At 45.1% G+C, this 14,764-nt stretch overlaps 1 protein-coding gene across 1 annotated transcript in view; it reads left to right on the top strand.

The window, feature by feature from the left end:
* Positions 1 to 1,398: 1,398 nt before the first annotated feature.
* The window catches only part of KIF26B (kinesin family member 26B), a 278,874-nt gene continuing 265,508 nt past the window's right edge, over positions 1,399 to 14,764 (top strand). The window contains exons 1-2 of the mRNA XM_064708810.1: positions 1,399 to 2,314; positions 2,532 to 2,933. Of these exons, the coding sequence (XP_064564880.1) occupies positions 2,252 to 2,314; positions 2,532 to 2,933 (465 nt within the window). The 5' untranslated portion in view covers positions 1,399 to 2,251. The remainder of the gene's footprint in view (positions 2,315 to 2,531; positions 2,934 to 14,764) is intronic.

The following is a 14,764-nucleotide window of genomic DNA, read 5'->3' as shown; positions in this document are numbered from 1 at the left end:
CTCAGCCCGGCCCGGCCGCCTCAGCCCCGCGCCCGCCCCGGGCCGGGGGCTCCCAACTCGGCGGGCGGCGCCGGCCCGAGCCCGGGTCCTGCCGCCGGCGCCGGGAGCAGCGCGGTCACTCAGCCCGCCTCGCCGCCTGCGGGACGGTGCCGCCCCCCGAGCTCCCCCCGCCCGCTGCCGGGGGCTGCGGAGCCGCCTCTGCCCCGCCAGCCGCTGCCGCCCCGGCCCTGGGTCCGTGCGGGGGCTGGCAGAGCTCGGCGTCCCGGTCCCGCCCGGGCCCGGCGCGCCCCTGCCCGCGGGTGCTGCGCCCGGGACCACGGTCCCCGGCAGCGGACATGGTCAGGCAGGCAGAGCTGGGGAATTCAGGGTCTGCCGAAAAACGAAGGAAATGTGCCAGCTCGGCCCCGGGACGGAGGCCGGAGAACGAGCAGTGTGGGCACTACCCCCGGTGAGCACCGCGGGCCAGGGGAGGCTGTGCATCTCTGTGCCGCTGCGGGCTCGCACGGCGTTTCCCTGCCTTACCTTGTCATCCCTCTCACGTCTGCCTACGGAACAAACCACGGGATCTCCGCATGCGGATTTATGTGAAACCCATTCACATGCAACAGCAGCTGGGGTGCACCTCCTTTGTTTGCCCTTTCGTTCCGCTTTTTGGGGTCACCTATGTAAATGCACAAGGCACTAACCATGCAGCCTGGCTACCTTGGATGGCATCACTTGTGTCGGCTTCAGATTAAAGCTTTCCTAAACACATCACGAATGGCCGTTCCTCTCTCAGAGTGACAGCATAGCGAAGTGAAAACACAGCAGAGCATTTTACACATCTTTACTACTGGTAGAGTATCTGTAAAGACATGCAAGCACTGGGAGATTCCTTGCTCAGCGATTCAGCAGGCTGGTTTTGTTTCCTCATGGCTGCTGTGGCCCAGGTACACTAGGGATGCTGGAAGGATGCATTTATATGGAAGTAACAATAGGAGGTTGGAAAGGTGGATGCAAGTCCCCTGTGTGTTCTGCCCTCTCAGTTGCATCAACCTATCCATGTTATGATCCTATCAGGGGATCTAGCATTTAGCTTTTTATTGCCTCCATTTCTGAGAAAATTACCAACTCGTTTTGAGGGGGAAGATTTATTAGAGATGGGTTTTCTATCTAGAGGATTTGAAATAAAAAGGGATATGTAACAGATACACATGATCAGCAAATGGAAATCGTAATTAGAAAGGAAAGATTAACAGGGACACAAGTCTGTAGAATTTCATTGTTAAGAGATCAATTTATTATGCCCTTGACTGCAAGTTAAATTAATACACGTAATACTACAACATGGAAAAGAAATGCCAGTGACTGTCATAAATACAGCTTGCTCTTCTTTCCTAGTTATTTAGGGAGGATTGGGAACACTTGTGAAATCACGTTCATTAAAGCCTGAATAGAGGCAACTAACCAATAACTGCGGTGGAAGCAACAAGGTTCTCCCCCCTCCGCGCACCCACCCGCCCTTTTCAAGAACGGGGGGAAATCGCAGGCGTCAATCAAGAAATACTGCAAAATAAAATGGACCCTCCCGGCAGCCGAGGCATCGCGCAGAGCAGCGGCGAGGCTCTGGCACTCTGCTGGCAGCCTCGGGCGCCGCCAGCCCTGCAGCTCCGCCGCTGACCGGGGAGCGCACGGGGCTCCGCAGCCCGGCTCTTTCCTTCCCTCCCTTCCCAAACTGTCAGGCACAAATGGGCAGGAGGATATTGGCTGCAAGGGGCGCGGAGGCTCCTCCCAGAGCCTGGATCCCGATATTTTTGGAGGATTTCTTCTAACTCAGTTACAAACCTTGGTGAAGGGAACAAGTTGCCGCTGTAGCGGAGGCAGAAAGCGCCTCTGCTTGAGGGGAGCGAGGCTCTCGCTCCTTCTTTCGCCTTCCCGAGGCTACCTTGGATGCTTCACCTCACTTGCGGATGAGAGCTGTGCTGCCTATCGGGGGGGACCGCTCCTGATTTGGATGTTGCTGTTTTTGTGAAAACAAGGGTTGTAAGGGAATGAAAGGGGAGACAATGAAGAAAAACCGACCGGGAGAGAACCCCAGCCCCAAGCGTTTTCCCGAGAACTGACGGGTGTTTTGGGGCTGAGCGATCCCGTCGGAGGCGGCGGAGGGAGCACGCCTGCCCGCTCCGCGGGGGACTTCCCGGGACCGGCTATTCCCTTCGGATGCGGACTGGGAAACCTGTAGGAAATTCTCCCGCCGCCCAGCGAAGCCACCATGAATTCAGTGGCTGGAAATAAGGAGAGGATTGCGGTCACGGCGCGGAGCAGAAAATATGGGGTAAGTTGTCGGCGCCGGGGCGGCTCGGAGCGGGGGTCGCCAGAGCGATGGGGCTCCCTCCCTCCCGGTGGCTGCGGGCGATCGTGCCCCGGCCCCGCGCAACTTCCGCGGTGCGGGGCGGGGCGGGCGCGGCGCGGGGGCCACCGCGGGCGCGGAGCGTCCGAGCGAAACTTGCCGGGCCTCCGTGGCTGACCCGCTGCTCCTTCTCCCGCTCCAGGTGACCGAGCCCTGCTCCCCCACCAAGCCCGCCGCCCCCTTCTCCCCCGAGAGCTGGTACCGGAAGGCGTACGAGGAGTCCCGGGCGGGCGGGCGCCCGGCGCCGGAGGGAGCCGGCTCTGCCCTGGGCTCCTCCGGCACGCCGTCCCCCGGCTCCGGCACCTCCTCGCCGGGCTCCTTCACCGGCTCGCCGGGACCCGCCTCGCCCGGCATCGGCACCAGCTCCCCTGGCTCCCTCGGCGGCTCGCCGGGCTTCGGCACCGGCTCGCCGGGCTCCGGCAGCGGCGGCGGCTCCTCGCCGGGCTCGGACCGCGGCGTCTGGTGCGAGCACTGCAACGCCCGCCTGGCGGAGCTGAAGAGGCAGGCGCTGAAGCTCCTCATCCCCGGGCCCGTCAGCAGCAAGGTGAGCCCTGCGCCGCGGGAGGCGGCGGGACCCTGTGCCCGGAGCGGCCGCCGGGGCTGTCCGCCACCTGGGCTCCCCTCTACCGAGCGCTTTGCCGTTTATTTGTGTTCTTCCCCTTCTCGGTCTTGTTCCCTTTTCCCATCCCCTCCTTCTGCTTCATGTGGAGTAGCGTGCCTCCGTCTCCGGAGGGCTGCCTGCCTTCAGGAGCATCTGTGACAGTCCTTCCAGCGTGCTTTTCTCCGTCTTTCATTGTATTGACAGTGATTCTGTGCTATTTCCTGAGCGTTGTGGTTTTTCTTTTTGGTTTTTTTTTTTTTTTTTTTTTTTTGGGTGGTGGGGGAAAGTAAGTGTGGGAATATTACATCGGATTGAGTTATTGGTCCCTTGCCCTTTTGGTGTCTTTGATTCCTACAGTATGGATTTACAAATCGTCCTTAAACTTGGCAGCCAAGTCAGTAGTGAGGTGTGTACGTACGATCTGATGCCAGTGGATTCTGCTTCCATTGAGGGAGAAACCCTTCTGTAGCTCCGGGTTCACGTGAGGCACTGAAGTGCTGTGTGAGCCCACAGGTCACTCAGTGAGGCTGTGGCAGACCATGGCATTGAACCCAAGTCTCCCAGGTGTCTCCAGGCAGAAGGATAACTTGGTGATGCTTCTCTTATAGGGAAGTGCCAGTTTTTTTTCTATTCCCAGTAACACTTGAAAATACTTGAAGCTGCTGGACTCTGAACGTTGGGTTGAATAATGCTGTGCTGAAAGAGGATGTAAGCATTGCTGACATTTTGTCTCACGTTTTAAGAGCTGACTCATCCTGAATACAGTTGGAAACCTGCTTTCTGCCTCTCTTGGGGTGTTTGGTACCTCCAAAAGCATACTCTGAAATTCCTTGGTTTTGTTTTGTTTGGCATTGGTTTTTTATTTTTCCTTTTTGTTGTGTATATGAGATTAAGGCTAACAGCTCTAAACGAGTGACCAGCAGCCCTTGGCTGACCTCATGCTACTAAAATAGTAAGCACTGGGTTCCTCCATAGCAACCCTGTGAGCGTTGTATTGTGAATGGTTCTGTAGCTCCTGGAATGTAGTACAATGCAATTTTGTTTGCCTTGTTGGGTCCAGGTACTATCAAATGATAATATTTACTCTTCCACTTCAAAGAGTTTTCATTAGTGGTTACAATAAAGAGGTATCATGGAAAAGAGCCGACTGCTGGGAGAGGGTCCCTGGTATTGCTGTTGTGTTGTACTCTCCATGATTTATTTATGTGCTCTTTGAGAGGGAGTTGGTGCTCTCATGAACAAAAGACTCAAGGGCTGGTTGTTACCTTGTCTCAAGAGCTGACTTTACTGAATTATTCATGAACAGGGAAAGGTGGATCCACCAAAATTAATAGTAAATTTAACCATTAATACATGGTTGATTCACTTTAAAGTGGCCCTGTACCAAAATCTTGTCAAATTTCAGGCTGTGAGGTTTGACAGTAATTACCAGCTGTGGGTATAGGTGGGAAATTACTGATACAGATATGGGAGCCGTCAGAATAAGTGGGATTAGGGGTGGAGGGGAGGATGAGACTAACATCAAGGCATGGTGTTAAATAGAAATTGACTGATTTTAGTCACATAAAAGTTTGCAGAGGGTTCCTTTGCTGCAATAGTGATTGACATTCACCATCCGAGCCTTCCTGAGAAGTTACCATTGTGTTTCTACAGCTATTTGTTCTGCTGTTCACTTAGTTTAACTGATGGGGCTGTACAGGCCAGTCCTCAGGTTTTTCAGCCCCCTTACCTATGTTCTTTTTTGCTTCTTATGCCTCCTTTCCAAGCTTTCCACTTCTCTAGGAGTGCCACTGACAACAGTGCTGTCCAATCTGTGCATTTAGGAGCAAGGGAGGAGGCACAAGTTAGGTGGTCTCCATGGGCTTGGCTGACCCTCTGCCCTATTTGCTGGGCTCGATAGTACTTGCAGGCTCAGTCTTGCTGAGTTGTGAGCTGGCACACAGCTCCTTTCTGTGGTGGGTGCTGCTGGCTGTGACTGTTTGCAGAATCTGCATCTCTTTCTCTCATCCTTTCTGGCTTGTGACTGCTAAGAACTTTCTGGGCTTGTGACTTTTGCCTTCAGCAGGTGCTGTCCAGCACAGCGGGCTGGGTGATGTGGGACACAGACATCGTGGCTGATGCCATTGACTTCTTTGGATTGGGTACATTGTAGTGGTCTTAAAAGTTTGTTTTTCCTGGTGTAATGATCTTGGTAGCCTTATCAGATCCAAGATCTGGTGACCCTACCAAGATCCTGGTGATCTTGGTAGCCTTATCAGTGCCTGCTTTGAGGAGAGCAAGGTGCTGGCCTGGGCTCTGCTGGTTCAGTCAGGGCCTGTGAGCTGCCTCTGTGTGTGCCATAGTAACACTCTGGGAGTCCCTTCTGATGGTGAGGTGTACAGGGTTTCTCAAAAACGTGGAAACCTGCTTGTGTCTGGGGAAAACTGGCTTTAGTTTGGATTGAGATTGAAGTCTAACCACACTGTGTTAATGTAGCTGGCATTTTTTCAGGGTCCCGTGAGGTCTGCTCTTGGTTGCTGCTATGGAAATAGAGGCTTTTTGAGTGTGGAATGGATCCTGCCACTTGAATTAAGTGGAAGAAGGAGCAGATCATATTCCTGATTCTGGGTATTCCTTCAGAACTTGCAAAGCATCCTACAACTCAAGACTCTGGTGCCCATAGGACACAGCTAATTGGTGATATTCCTTTATTAGGACTATTAAATGAGGCATTTAAAATGTCTGTCATCTTTTAGTCAAGCAGATTTGACATATTTTCTGTTGTTGCTGTTGAAGACAGCCTGGTATTATGAGTTCTGTGGTATTATTAGTACAGTCTGTAGCACCTGTTTCCCATTTATGCTGTATTTAGAAATGCTCATCATCTGGGATAGTGTGTGTTGCAGAACAAGCAGAATATGAGAGTATCTGTGTTTTAATGTGTATCTACTAGCAGATATTGGAATCTGCAGTAACCTATCCAAATGTGAGCCTAAATTGGTATTTCTGACAGTGTGCAGTCATGTAAAGGTTTGTATATATCTGTCAAGTGTAATAGTGTGCTTAATTGCTTCATAAACAGACCTGGCTTTGTGCATGAAGCTATGTACTGAAGCTTTTCATTTGATTGAGAAAAAGCCACACTTAAGCTAGAGCAAACTGCTTCTGACTAGGCCATTGTTAATGCTGAGGTGTTTAGCTTTCCTTTCTAAATAGAAACATTCTCTCCTAATACATCAACAGGATGGAAACTTTGTGGGTTTGTTTTTGTGAGGCACAAAGGTGAAAAATATATAATTATAGTCACATTAATTTATTTTAGCCATTTAAAATGCCAGGTTCCCTGCCAATAGCAAAAAGAATAGTGCTAAAAGCTTATTGTTTCTTTTTCCTCCTCTTGTGGTACAGATGTGACTTAATGATGTTCAGCAATTACATGCATAGGAGGGGTTATATTTTATGTGAATAAAATCTTATTGTAACCCCCAAGTGAAGCAGGCCTGTGGGAATTGACTAGCACAGGTGTTTGATATAGTTACCACTGCAGTTTGTGACTGAGGGCATCTTGGAGCTTTTGGTGCCTGTTGTTTGTGGGGTTTATGTTGCATGATGATAAAGATTATCTCAAATTACTAATACAGGTTGTTTTTTTTTATGCTAAACTTTTTCTTAGGCTATATTTTTAGAAGAACATCAAACAAAGTTCTAGCATAGAAATTTGTCATCATACTCCCAAATTTATCAAAATTTCTGTGAAATCAGTTTGCTTTGAATTCAAGCCTGTGAGATCACCTGTCTTCAATGAACACCTCACAGGCATCTAACAATTGAAGAGTTGCTATGTTGATGTGTAACAAATTATAATGTGTCCTAATAATCCATGGAATGCTAATAAGAATGCTTACAAGGACAGTTATAAGTTTCTTAGTATGTGGTTCCAACAATCCTGAATACAGCCCTGAAACTGAGCTAATTTGAGTGTATAGACATGAATTGCTGCCTGGGCATATTGTGGTTGGGCCAGGAAGTAAGGGTCTACTATAAATGGTAAGGATATATAAATGGATAGTACTGATGTTAGGTGGGGTTTTTTTTAGGTGATCTTCCCATTACCTAAAAAGTCTGTGCTTTTGAGAATAAGAATTGGGTAAATTCTGAGCAATCTTTTCCAACCCTCTGAGCACAAGAGGGAAGGAAAAAACTGACTTTCAGGGTACAGTTTTGTTTTGCTTTTTTTTTTAGCCCATTTACTGACACGATCTGATTTTTTTTTTTGCTTACGTATTGTTGAATTAGTCTTCTCATTCAGCGGTCAAAGACTTGACTTGTAATTATTAATAATGAAGAAAGCCCTGAAGCTGATATAATGAAAAATGCGTTTCTGTTAGCTGGTAGTTACTTTAGAAACATTCCCAGTAGAGACAGGACAGTAATAAACCCTTCCTCAAAGCTTAGCAAGTGGCAGAATAATGGAATTTCGTTTCCGTCCAGACCTTTAATTTGTGAACAAGCACGGCCAGGCCAGTCTGTATAGTGACTTAATTCACTGTGCAAAAAAATCTCAGGCACCTAATCATTTCATCCCAACTCATTGTAATGCAGATAGGATTATTGCATTAGAAATGTGATTTTAAATGGCCCGAGGCAGTAATTTGTCAGCATTTGGGAGGATTAACTCCATTAAAGTTTAGGCAACAACAACCATTCTTTTGTGTTGCATCACAGGTCACAATACCAAACATTTAGCATAACTCATCTGTGAATCTTCTTACAATTGTATGCTTCCTGGCAAGTTGGGAAGCTGAGCTACTTCACTTGCACTGGAATTACAGCTGCTTGCAGAGGTCTAGAGAAGGCAAATGGATATGCCTTTGCTGCTGATGAATTTGTGTAAGCCCTTTTCTAGGAGCAGCTGGAAGTCGTGCTGCTGCAATCCGCAGTGTCAACATGTGAAATAATATAACTATTTCTTTTGAGCTTGCAAATGTCTTTGAGGTAAGGGTGAAGATGCTGTGTGGTAAAGACTGCTCTTTAGGAAGCTGTCAAAGCCATTAGCTCTGCAGCTTTCTCTATGGGATGAAAAAGGCTTGTCATTGCTAAGTGCATTGGAAATTAGAAACTGGCCTATGGTTATATTTCATGAATTGAACCTATAGTGTTTCCTATCAGAAGAGAAAACACTTTTAGAGCACAGAGCTCTTGAGGGAGAAGAGGGAAGTATTGATGAAGTAAATCTCTAGAGAGGAGAATTTTTTTTCTTTTTTTGTGCAAAGACTTGGCTGTGCATCTGAAAACATTGGGTTCAGAAATACAGAGTCAATGCTGAGTCTTTAATTGGCCTCTTCATGCTGGGTGATAAAATGTCTTCAAGGTATTTTATGCATGCTATTTTGGACATCAGTCCAAAATCACCTTTTATCTTCAGACAGTCTAACATTTCCTTAGAAGTAAATGTTGTGCCATCCACAGAAATCTTGCATAATAAGCGTAGGACTTTGGTGTATAGTTTTGGAAGGGGGAAAGGAGCAAAGATTGTCCATCTGAGTTCCCCAGACAGCGTTTGAAAAAATGTCACACATTACCAGTGTGGGCCATGGGCATGCAATGGGAGTCACGCAGGCATCAGCAGATTATTAGAACATTGCAGGGCTGAAAGACACGGTGGTTTTGCCACATCAGCAGCACATAGCCTTTGACACCGTGTAATTGGGGTACTTCCAAGCACTGAACCTGCAGCACCGCAATAAACTTGACTGTCATGCTCTACATAATGATGTAGTCAGAACTGCAGCATTCTGTGACATGAGGTCCGTGTGTCAAAAGCATGAGAGATGTTCTAAGTTAAATTGCTAGCTTACATCTTACTAGTGTCATCTGTGGCTTGAGAGGCATTGATGTTGTTAAAATGGAGAAAAACAGGCATACACCTTCCCCTCCTGCCCCTGAATAAATAATCCCTAGCCCACAGTGTCTGTTGTTGAAGCTGCAGTTCAAGAAGTATCCCAACTGCAGAAAAGAAGATTGTTTATCAGGGGTTTGTTAAAAATTACAGCTTGCTTAATTCAAATTAAACACACAAAGTAGTATCCTAAGAGCAGAAACTTTAGAAGAGCCCAATAAATTGTGTTGCCCATTTTTATTTTCAATTACCTTCTTTGCAGTCTTCCCACATTAAACCAGGTTTGGTTTTGTTCTTTTTTCTTTTTCATAACTATGAGCCTAGTGAAGCTGTTAAGAATTGTGTTTGCTCTCTGGCTTTGAAATCTAAAATATATAACCAGACTTGGTACAGACCAGATTTTTTTGTACAGTTATAATATCTTGTATAATCTCCAACCAGGATATGAATCTGCTAATGCTTCTTTTCCCTCCACTCTACTGTTCAGAAAATTTTACAGTGTAGCTTAATATTTTGTTGAGTGTTTGAAGTTTCTTTAAGTGAAATTAGATCAACACAAGACACTTCATAGAGCAGGGGAGACTTGACTGGACTGTTTTGAGCTTGTCACAAAGGCTGAAACACTCTGCAAGAACACACCAGAATCTGAGAATTCTTTCCCTACTATAACATGACTGTTTCTTCAGTCTGGATCTGAACCATGTCAGTCTAGTGACTTGCATGAAATTGACCTTAGGGAGGGCATTTGGACTTGAGGAAAAACAGTAGGATTTAATTTAGGCCACAGATCCATGTGTGATATGGCTCTAACCAGGGAATACTTGTGTGCCTTCAAAGCAGCAGGCATGCTGCTCTGGCAGAGCAGGTCTAAGGCATCCTGGCCCCTTGTGGGCTTCCCATGAGCCTTTCCTTTGTCCTCTCCATATGAAGGTCATAAGTTAGCATCGCTGCAGGTCTCCTGTGTGAATACACGGTGATTGCTCCCTGCCTTAGTTCTTATAAAAATGATAGATAGTTCAAACACATTCAATAATGCCTCCTTCTAAACTCAGATCCTTTTGATCAAGGAGTGACTGGATGTGCTATTACAACAGCAGATGCAAGGAGCCAGTGATCTCTGAGAAAGCTACTGATGAGAGCAGCACAATGCATCCAACCGTGGCCTCCATTGTAACTGGAGTACAGAATTCAGGGATTACTTTACAAAAGAGACAGTCAAAGAAAATATGGTACCAGCTATACAAAAGAACCAGTTTTAAGGAATTGGTGTGTTCAATTGCAGCTTGGATTTATTGCTATGGTGTCAGAATTCAATGTATTTTACTTAAAATAATACTGCATAGTAAGGCTCTTAAAAACTACTTACAGCATTGGTATACTTCTTAAAAATTATTTTTGTCTTCAACTATGTTTATTTTTATTGTCTGTCATGGTTTAACCCCAGGCAGTTGCTTGCTGTCTCCCACACCAGCAGGACTGGGGAGAGAATGGGAAGGGTAAAAGCTGGAAAACTCATGGATTGAGATAAAGAGAGTTTAATAGGGAAAGCAAAAGCCAGGCACACAAGCAAAACAGAACAAGGAATTAATTCACCACTTCCTGTGGGCAGCCATCTCCAGGAGAGCAGGGCCCCATCACACCTAAGGGTGACTGAGAAAGACAAACACCATCACTCCACTTGTCTTCAGCACAAAGTGCTGTCCAAAATACAGCCCTGCACCAGCCACTGGGAAGAAAATTAACTCTACCCCAGTTGAAACCAGCACATTGTCATAAGGGTCTTCTGTTCAATCTGTATTATTAAATCACTTAGTATGTGGTTGATCTTGTATTTTTTATATAAGACATTTTCTGTTTTCTGTGAGAAAGGAGAAAAGACTAATTTGGAAGAAACTTCAGACTGGCTTCCTCTTCTCAGCTTTTGTCTGAAACTCTATTTGGTGGTAGTGTTTGTGGGTTTAAAAATAATAAATTGCCAGGGAAATTCTGCTCAAGAGACCTGAGCAAACCCATGGGGTATTAACCTGGATTTGACTTGCAATTCACCATGAAAACAAAAGCCTTTCTTCAGAAGGAACTGGACACTTCTAGATAAAGCATTTGTTAGTATAAAATTTTTGTATTGTGTGTTTTGATTTGCTATGCCTTCCTATTAAACAAAGAAGGGCTGAGTCTTCTCACTTTATTGCTCTCCAAATAAGAGACATTAACTTACAGGCCACATGATATCTGCTTTGTTAGTGTTTGGTCAATGCTCTTCTTCAATAGGTTTGGTGATTTAGAAAAAAAGTATCAAATGTCTTTGAAAATTACTTTATTCCAGTAAAAAGTGTTCCAAACCCAATTGAGTGTGCGTCTGGAAAACACTTTAAATTTCTTGCTGGTGGTATGTGTCAAAAGAACTGTGTATGCTGAATGTGGGATATCTGTGTCCAGTGCAATATGACTGATGTAAAACATCTATCTAGCTCTAGGAAAGCTAGCTTCCTCTTCTGTAGGAAAATTTTAAATTTGGAATATAGTCTGTGTTTTGGCTTCCAAATTACCTTCAAGTGGAACTTGCTTTATGTGCATTTGTTCCTTATAAATGTGTTTTGACCTGTGGATTTCTTATGATGTATTAATAGCAAGCCTCTGCTCTATTTCCCTATGCTCCCTAAATCATATATAGCTTGACATGATCATTTACTTGCACCTGAGTATTCACAACAGCTTCTCTATTCCATGGATTTGCACTGGAACAAAATTCTACTCACATGAATGTTTGGGGAAAAGCAAATGAAAGGAGACTTTGATATCTACCATAGTAAATATTTTCTTTTCCTGAAGAAAAAGTGAAATTTCACAGTGGTTTGGGGGTTTCAACTTTGTTCAGAACTGTCTGAGGAGACCTGTGTCAGGATGGAGTTAGTTTCCCCCAAGCTGTTCATGTTTCATTCCCTCTTTCTCTACCACCTTCAAAACTGAATGAAGATGAATGAGGATTCAGGAATACAAACCCTCAGTTTCTGTGGGCCTCTGTGTTGTCCTAGTGGGAATTTCCCATTCCTTTTATCACAGGTGTATTTGAAGATATGAGAGAGAGTCCTGCAGTGCTGAAGAGGGTGGTTGCTTGGAGCTCATTATTAAAAACAGGGCAGAGCTGGCCTCAGCATCTTTCTGTCCTGGCTGCTGTAAGTCATCTGGGCAAACTCCCATCTTACCAAAGCCAATCTTAGACTTTCTTATGCTGAAGTTATTCAGGAGAGCAGACTTCTGTCTGCTAATTGATTGTCTGGATGATTACATGCTACTCTTTCAGTTGCAAAGTTTTATTTTCCTGTGTCTCTTGGTTAAATGAACCTCTGACCGGTTAAGTGCCAAATGCTGAAAGAATTACCCCTTTACTCCATCCACCTGATGGACTCCAGCAGAAAGCCCAGTGGGCAATAAGGCAGCCTTGGCTTTAAGCAGGTGCTGAACAGTGAGAACAGAAGTCATTACTCTTCATTTCTCTATTAGTTTCGCTGCTCATCTAATAGTGATGGGCAAAGAAAAACATTAATATCCTATCCAGCAGCCAAATGCACCAAAGTGGGAGTGTGGCTCGTGTGTTTTCCTCTTTCCTAATGGTATCATTAAAATTTAACTAGTCCTCTAAATCATGTTAGAATTCCCAGGGTTAATATGCTGAGATTGCTGGCAGCATTCCCACAGGAAGAGTTAACAGTGGCTGAGGCTGTGTGGCTGGCATTTGGTGCTCAGAGGGACGTGTTGGGACTGGAGAAGCCCTGGCACCAGAAAGGCACAATCAAGTCTTTGGTGACAGGGGCATTTACAATACACAAACATATTCTTTGCTATTTACCTCTCCCTTTCCACTCCCTCCTTGCTTTTCTCTCCTCATTAGCCCTAAAGCTGTCAGTTCATCTCATCTGCTGCTGGATTTCTAATGGAAATTCTTGACAATAAGCCTGCATATGTGTGAACCTAGCAGGAAGGCATATTGTATGTGCTGTATGATTTAAGAGATTGTTAGACCATAGATGGCTTTTACTGGAGGTCGAGGAGGCTAACCAAGTGGGAGATGCAATTAAAATGGTATTTGTTAGAAAGGAAGAGCTAGCTGTCTGGGCAGACTGAACATGGGGAAATGATGGGTAGCTGGAAGGCCATTAATGATGGCTTTGTAAGCAGCTCTGCAGCATGGGTGGTAAGCCTAAATCCAGAGCTGTACTTTTAGTATGCCTAATAAGACTTCCTTTTTAATTTTTTCCCTGTGTGTCAAATCCTTTTCTGAATAATGGATTTGACAAAAATTCTCTGGATTTTGGGTCAGATTTAGAGGTGAGTGAAAGAAGTTATGGTGGGTAAGAGAAGAAACTGGCTTGTGGGAGCCTTCTCCATCACCTTGAAACCAAGGCAAGATTTTACAGAGTTCATTTTGTAAAGTCATGGATTTCATGACTTTGCTCTGGCAAAGAGGCTGTTTGGTGAGAGATAAGAGATGGGGCAGGCACCTCACAGAAGTGCTTTTTTAAATGAACGTTTGGGATCTGCTTCTTGTAAGCTCTTGACAAGAGCTTAATTGTTACAGGTATTTGATTACATCTCTCCTTTTATTTATTTTTTCCCCCCACTGTTAAACTGTCCAATGTTTGGCTTCACAATAATTGTTAACAATTTTCAAATTTACAAGGAGTGGGATAGGCACTTAAGGCAGGTTGCCTAATACATTTTGGTGTCCTAAAAGACATGAGCAGCTGTGAGTATAGAAGGGGCTCAAGGAGAAATATGAGAGGAAGAATACAAGGTGTTGGAGATGGAAATGAAGTGGGGAATGAAGTTGGTCCAGGCAGCAAAGCAACAGTGCTTGCATGGGGCAGGTGGCATGCTGGGGAAGCAGGGAGGAATGGGTAAAAAAACCAGTGGTCTGTTAAAGCCTGAACTCACTTTAAAGTGTCTTGCAGAAATTATGCATATGGAGGTTCTGTTCTGTTTTTCCTTAAAAAAGCTCTCACTAAAATTTATTATCTCTCAGTTTTTCTCTTTCTTAAAATAGAAACTAGCAAGCAGCTAGCAGAGTAGAAAGCATTAACTCAAGGGTGTCTTTGGTTTAATGCACTTTGGTATTTTTCATTCTGAAAGTTATTTTTTATCCAAAGGCTAAGGCGCTGGTGTATCCTGTGATCTAAATATGTGAGTGGCTTTTCTTTCTTACATCTAATTGATTTGTTTCTCTTTTCATCAGTCACAAAGACTATGTTCCATAATGTCAATTTGAGGCTTGGTATGAAATAGGAATTCAGTTCATTGCACTAGCAGTTTTACCCAGCATAACAAATAAATGATGTATGTTTTACTGCATCAGCAATAGGAATGAATTCAGTCTCGCTTTGCTTTTCCCTGTGCCTGCCTCTGAAGCGAAAAATGTTTGATTTCCAGATTAATTTGAATTCTTATCTTGTTAAGCCTACTAATTCTGTAGTATTATTGTACTGGACACTCTAAGGCATGATATTAAGTAGCAGTGCTTGTTAATACTTTAAAAGCAGGCTAGAATAGACTTGAGGTGTGAGAGGACAGCTGAAGGTGAGGGGGGTATGCATGAAGGCTGAATGCACTGGCACTGATGGCTCTAAATGAAGCACTTTAGAGATTGAAGTGCTTTAAATTGCCATCCTTCTTTGTCAGTCCTAGTTACTTGGTTCTTCCTAGCCTGGTCTGCTACTGTCTTGCCTGTTTAATATTCCACTTAAGTATAACAAGAGATGAAACATCCAAGATGCCTGTATCCTCCAGGAGTCAGCACCACTGATGGGAATACTTGTGTTAGCTGTTTATAAGCAATGAGCTAAACAGGGCTATAAAGAGGAGAGGGAGCAGGAGGGAAACTGTTGTGACTTCTCTTAATTTG

Source organism: Zonotrichia leucophrys, chromosome 3 (genome assembly GCF_028769735.1).
Source record: "Zonotrichia leucophrys gambelii isolate GWCS_2022_RI chromosome 3, RI_Zleu_2.0, whole genome shotgun sequence".
Lineage (NCBI taxonomy): Eukaryota > Metazoa > Chordata > Aves > Passeriformes > Passerellidae > Zonotrichia > Zonotrichia leucophrys.
The sequence above is the reverse complement of the archived record's forward strand: the minus strand, read 5'-3'. Positions and strand labels throughout refer to the sequence as shown.